Below are 6,492 nucleotides of genomic sequence, written 5' to 3'. Positions count from 1 at the left end.
TATTGGCATGACGTAACAATGTACATATTGCCAAAGCTTATTTTGGATATTTACAATATAAAAATGAGAATCTAAATTGTCAAAATAACCATACATTCAACAATAAACATACAGTAGAGTACATGTGCAGGTTGATTGATCTGTCAGACTCTGTCCCTCATCTTATGGCAGGCAGCAATGTAGTGCGCTGCCAACCCACAGCTCTATGCCTATCCTCATCAGAGAGGTCTTCGAAACCTTGAATAAGGGTTTCAAATTTGGGGAATTGACACTCTAATTGTTTTATTTTTGACATTTTGTCAGGAAATGCAGCTCTGTCTCAGGTTCTGCTGTTGTGCAGTGGTTGCACAGCCTTTCCTCTACAGGGAGCCAGGTTTTCCTATGTCTACCCTTCTCAATGGCAAGGCTGTGCTCACTGAGCCTGTACTTTGTCAAGGTTTTTCTAAGGTTTTGATCAGTAACCATGGTCAAATAGTTAGCCACGGTGTACTGTCGATTTAGGGCCAGATAGCACTGCATTTTGCTTTGTGCTTGTGTTTCCYAATAAGCAATGTAGTTTTTTTTGACTGTGTTGTAATTTGGTTTATTCTGATTGATTGGATGTTCTGGTCTTGAGGCTTCAGTGTGTTAGTAGAACAGGTTTGTGAACTCAGCCTCAGGACCAGCTGGATGAGGGGACTCTTTTCTTTGCTCAGCTCTTGGAATTGCAGGGCTTGGTAAAGATATGAGGGGGGTCACTGTATTTCAGATGTTTCCAAAACTTAATTGCTCTTTTTTTAGTTTTTATTATTAGTAGATATTGGCCTAATTCTGCCCTGCATGCAATGTTTGTAGTTTTCCTCTGGACATGTAGGAKAATCTTACAGAACTCTGCATGCAGGGTTTCAATGGAGTGTTTGTCCCATTTGATGAAATCTTGTTTCGCAAGTGGATCCCACACCTCGCTGCCATAAAGTGCAATTGGTTCAATGACACATTCAATTAGTTTTAGCCAAATTTTAATAGGTATTTCAATTTGATTTTGTTTTTTAATGGCATAGAAGGCCCTGCGTGCTTTCTCGCTCTGTTCATTCACTGCCTCATTAAGGTATCCAGTTGAGCTTATTTTTAAACCTAAGTATTTCTTAGCTTAATACTCAGCTGTGATGGCTCAGTCTCTACCACTGTTGTTCGAAAACATCAAAGCTCTCCATTTAGTCTAAAAAAAGACTCCAGGGGCCAATTCCACTACAAATTGGAGAAACGTCAACAATTAGCGAGTGCTGGTGTGAGAGCTACGATTAGCATTCTGCATTTGCGTGCCACAGCCGGTGTTTACATTTACCTGCTATTATAATGACTGCTACTGTTCTTGTTCATTTGGTCATACAATATGTTCCCCCCCCATTGGGAAAACGAGTTGACAGGGTGGTAAGAATTGGCTGCACCTGCAAAAGAAAATGGCACAGTGGGTGAATGGAGGAGAACACATTACAATATTTTCTCTGGGCAACATGTTTTCCCCGAGTGAGCACACCAATTTATGTTTTGCTCAAAAATATCCGGAAACGACGCACATCACGTTACCTCAGGTTTCACTTCACAAACAGGTCCCAGTTTGGATGATGATGATGATTTAAGCTTTTTCTACTGTGTGAAAAACACAGTCTGTTTTCACTGTGGTACGTGGGAGAGGTACAGCACAGCTCCCCAACCCATCCTCTGCCCCTGCCCATGGAGAATGTAAACAGACATGACCTAACCTAACCAACTCAGGGCCACAATGCTGTCAAAACTACAGTCTGCCTCAACAGGATCAAAGAGTGAATACGAGGATAGATGGAAGGACGGATTGGATTACTATTCAAAATGTCCCTATTGCTTGGTAAAGCAGGAATCGGCGCCTTCTCTATTAAATAGAAAGTTCTGACACGGGCAGGATACGTCCGAGAGAGAGGAAGGCTTTCATGTCTCAAAAGTAAAAGACAGTCCAGTTCCGTTAGAACTTCAAAGCGGAGAAAGAAGGGCAGGAAGGAAGCATTTTCAACAAGGGAGATGTGTCCATCCTGGTCTTTGTAGTTTTTCATATATCTCTCTGTCCGTGACCCTGCGGAAAATCAAATGACCATAATACAAAAATCCCTATCAAAATCTCTGTTTAAGCTAGAGATATCATTTTTTCTTCTTTTTTTTTGCATTGGATGCATCTCAATCCACCGCATCCACTAATGTCGGCCTTCCGCATCTGTTTTGCAATGAATTAATATGTTATTAACTTAGTAGAAACCCAGCCCCGGGCCCTGAGACCTTAAGCTATTATCGTGCTTACACTTACATTGTGTTGTATGACATGGGCCTGTACTACTGAAGTTGCTCATCCACTTTATTGTATGAAAATGTGCTATACTAATAAAGTTAATAATCTAATAAATCTCTTTAGGCCTCATCCTGAGCACTTCCAGGTCGGCCTCTAGGGGTCGCTGACACAACCGGACCCCAGCTGCACCCACCATGACCCCAACCATGAAGCAGTGGAGGCAGCTGGTTCTGGTGGCGATGCTGGCCTGGCTCCTCATCTTCCTGGCCCTGCTCTCCCACTTCCTGGACCCCCGGGACGTGGAGCTCCGCTCGCCCTCCTCGCTCACCCACACCGAGACCCGCCGTCTGGCTTCCATCCAGGCCAGTCCATCGGGCATCAGGGCTTCTCCTCTCCAGGTGTCGTCCTCCTCTTCCCCCGCCAACCAGGACCCCAGCCACAGCCGACAGGGAAAACAGGAGGCCCTGGAGCTGAGCCAGAATTGGGAGGTGGTCTGGAATGAGGTGAGCGACCAGGAGGGGGTGGATCAGGAAAGGGAAGAGAAGATTAGGAGGGAGAGACTGAGGAGAAGGAGGAGGAAGAAGAGAGGGGGCAGAGACGAATACTACTTATCCCAGTCCAAGGCAGTGGTCCAGTGGCTGCGGAGGGGCATTGCCTCAGCGGGGATGCTTGCTCCACACCTGCAGAAGTCCATGAGGGACTACCTGCATCTCAACAGGCACCACGTGGCCTACAGGGGGTTGCGCAGGGGTAGGCAGAGCAGGATGGAGGTACTCTGCGAACTGAAGGAGCAGGCCAGGTTGAGGACACTGGACGGGACAGAGCAACCCTTCTCTGGGCTGGGCTGGGACAAGCTAGTGCCCCCACGACCTCTGGAGCAGCTTTGGGGCCAGGGGTCAAAGTTCAAGTCGTGTGCGGTGGTCACCTCGGCCGGGGCTATCCTCAACTCTTCCCTAGGGAGAGAAATTGGTGAGCTACTGTTAGGACAGTGATGACACATTTTTCTGAACATCGGCAGGATTTTATAACGTAACTGTTGAGCTCCAATGTACAATAAAGACACATTTGCCACAGTTCTGGTATGAGATCTAGATGGAAGTAAAGCTCAAACAGATGAGTACACCCAGCAGGAAGTTGCCATAACACAACATACAAGTCACACAATCACAAATGTATACCTTCCAAACTGGGCAGCAGTTCATCTCCTTGTATTGTCTAAGATAAACAGATTCTTCTGTTGCTGGGCCAGGAACGAAGTGCTGTTCTTGGTAGTGTTCTTGGCCCGGCCTGAAAACCCCAGAACTTTCTGTGTGTGTTGTGGTGGTGTGTGATTGTGTGTGTGTGTGGTGTGATGTGTGTGGGGTGTGTTGTGTTGTGGGTGTGTGTGTGTGTGTTGTGTGTGTGTGGTTGTGTTGGTGTGTGGTGTGTTGTGTGTGTGGTGTGGAAGCTTCAGTTGGAGTGTTGTTGGGTTGGGCCCCTCTGGCCCCCCTCCCAGAGGTCTCTTCTCTCTTCAAATGTTGTCCTCACCTCAACCTCGATGTTGACTTCCACATCTCTCCTGACCCTAGTTCCACAGAGACTAGGCTAGCTTATCAGGAACTGAGGTTCGACTGTTTCCCTTTAACTACTTCTTTAAAAAATATTTACATGAAATGAAGAACATGTCTGGACAGACAGACAATGCAGTATTACACTCAAGCTCCAACACCCTAACCAATAACAAGTTAGTAGTACTAATCAGACTGATTGTACAAGTTATTACAGCTAATTGGCTGATTGTCAGACTAGTCTTCGTCACTGCATAAGTGTATTGCTTTGGTAGGTTTGATTTACCCTTAGAATTGAACTGGCCTCTACCCTTACAGTGCGTAAGAGCTCTGAAGCGGGGAAGTTCCTCACGCCTATAGAAATGGCTCCGCGTTCAGTGCGTGTGAATGGGAACCCTGGCTTACTCTACGGGCTCTTTAGACCGCTCTACTTTGTATTCATTCAGTAGCCTTTCATGTTGATAGCGTCAGACTGTCTTTTCACGTAGCCTGCGTGTCCTTGAAATGAGGAGGAAGAGCCGCGACAGTAATGCAGGCACCTTTTATAAATGACACTTCAGCCCGTAAGATCTCCAGACCTCCAAAGAAAAGGGTTTGCTGCTCTCTAGTGTTGGAGTTTGGTTAGTGACTCCATGAGCATCATGATGAGCATAATATTATAGTTTACCAGAGCCTAGACTACATATACACTGAAAAAAAAACACAACCTGCAACAATTTCAAAGATTTTACTGAGTTACAGTTCACATAAGGAAATCGGTCAATTAAAATAAATTCATTAGGCCTTAATCTATGTATTTCACATGACTGGGAGTACAGATATGCATCTGTTGGTCGCAGATGCCTTAACAAAAAAAAAAAGAAGTAGGGGCGTGGATCAGAAACCCTGTTAGTATCTGGTGTGACCACCGTGTGCCTCATGCAGCGTGACACATCTCCTTCTCATAGAGTTGATCGGGGCTGTTGATTGTGGCCTGTGGAATGTTGTCCCACATGTCTTCAATGGAGGTGCGAAGATGCTGGATATTGGCTGGAATACGCTGTTGTACACGTTGCTCCAGAGCATCCCGAACATGCTCAATGAGTGACATGTCTGAGAATGCAGGCCATGGAAGAACTGGGATGTTTTCCAACTTCCAGGAATTGTGTACAGATCCTTGCAACATGGGACCATGCATTATCATGCTGAAACATGACGGCAATGGGCCTCAGGATCTCATCACAGGATTTCTGTGCATTCAAATTGCCATCGATAAAATGAAATTGTGTTCTTTGTCCATAGCTTATTCCTTGCCTATAGCTTATTCCTGCCCAGACCATAACCCCACCGCCACCATGGGGCACTGTTCACAACGTTGACATCAGCAAACTGCTCGCCCACACAATGCCAAACACGCTGTCTGCCGGTACAGTTGCCAAGAGTGTGCATAGCTGTCAAGGCAAAGGGTGGCTACTTTGATTTGTTAAACACTGTTTTAGTTACTACATGATTCCATATGTGTTATTTCACAGTTTTGATGTCTTCACTATTATTCTACTATATAGAAAATAGTAAAAATAAAGAAAAACCCTTGAACGAGTAGGTGTGTCCATACTTTTGACTGGTACTGTGTTTATATATAATTTATAAAAAATTAAGAGTACAGACTATTGAATGAGACCATATACAAACGTGTTTGAGAAGATATTTATAAAAATACAGTTGTATTTCTTTTCATTTTGAAAATGCAATGCATGAAAATGCAATGAAATTTAAGGTTATTTGATTATGTAAAAAGCAAAATGTACAAATTTTAAGGTTGTGTTATATTTGGTTGTGAAATTCTTGGGAGAAAAAATGGAGTCCCCAGAAATGGAGTCCCCAGAAATTCTGTCTGAAAAAATGTGGACCCCACTGAAAAAGTTTAAATACCACTGCACTCGAGGGAGTCATTCAACAACCACATGACTTATGTAGATAAACCAGGCAATTTTAATGGTACTGTTGGGGTGATGCATGCAGCTAATGTCCATACCCTGTACTCAGATTCCCATGAGGCTGTGCTTCGCTTCAACGCTGCTCCTACAGAGGGCTATGAGAATGACGTGGGCAACAAGACCACCATCCGCATCATCAACTCTCAGGTAGGTCCCCCACTTCACCTCCTGTGATTTTTCCTTGGTACTCAGAACCCCCTATTGATTGTCAGTAGAATCACTGACACTCTGCCTTTCGAATATGATTTGAGTTGATCTAGAGCTGAGTGAAACCGCTAGTCAGACCACTAAGACGGGCTATCTCATCACTACCACACTTAGGTGTATCATGAATGATTGACTAGATATCATTTGGGAGAAGGCAAGTTGGCATATGGGATCTGTACATGTGGACTGTAGGTGAGATGTGCTCCTATTGCTTTGCCGCATATTTGTGTGTCCAATACCACAGTTCCAGGCAAGATTACATTTAGCCTGGGGGGCTGGAGAGCTATCAGTACAGCGATCAGTCATTTGTCTCCCTGCAGATCCTGGCCCGGCCCAGACATCGCTTCAACACCAGCGCTTTGTATAAGGGTATGACACTGGTGGCCTGGGATCCTGCACCGTACTCTGTGGACCTGCTCAGGGTAGGTCTCTCTGCTCTCTCACTCTCACTCTCTCTCACTCTCAC

At 45.0% G+C, this 6,492-nt stretch overlaps 1 protein-coding gene across 1 annotated transcript in view; it reads left to right on the top strand.

Moving 5' to 3' along the window:
• LOC111953561 (beta-galactoside alpha-2,6-sialyltransferase 2) overlaps positions 1-6,492 on the top strand; it is a 30,570-nt gene that overhangs the window by 7,163 nt on the left and 16,915 nt on the right. Inside the window, exons 2-4 of the mRNA XM_070435547.1 lie at positions 2,420-3,265; positions 5,869-5,966; positions 6,347-6,448. Of these exons, the coding sequence (XP_070291648.1) occupies positions 2,491-3,265; positions 5,869-5,966; positions 6,347-6,448 (975 nt within the window). The 5' untranslated portion in view covers positions 2,420-2,490. The remainder of the gene's footprint in view (positions 1-2,419; positions 3,266-5,868; positions 5,967-6,346; positions 6,449-6,492) is intronic.

This window comes from Salvelinus sp. IW2-2015, linkage group LG27 (assembly GCF_002910315.2).
Source record: "Salvelinus sp. IW2-2015 linkage group LG27, ASM291031v2, whole genome shotgun sequence".
NCBI classification, from domain to species: domain Eukaryota; kingdom Metazoa; phylum Chordata; class Actinopteri; order Salmoniformes; family Salmonidae; genus Salvelinus; species Salvelinus sp. IW2-2015.
This window is presented reverse-complemented; position numbering and strand designations above follow the sequence as displayed.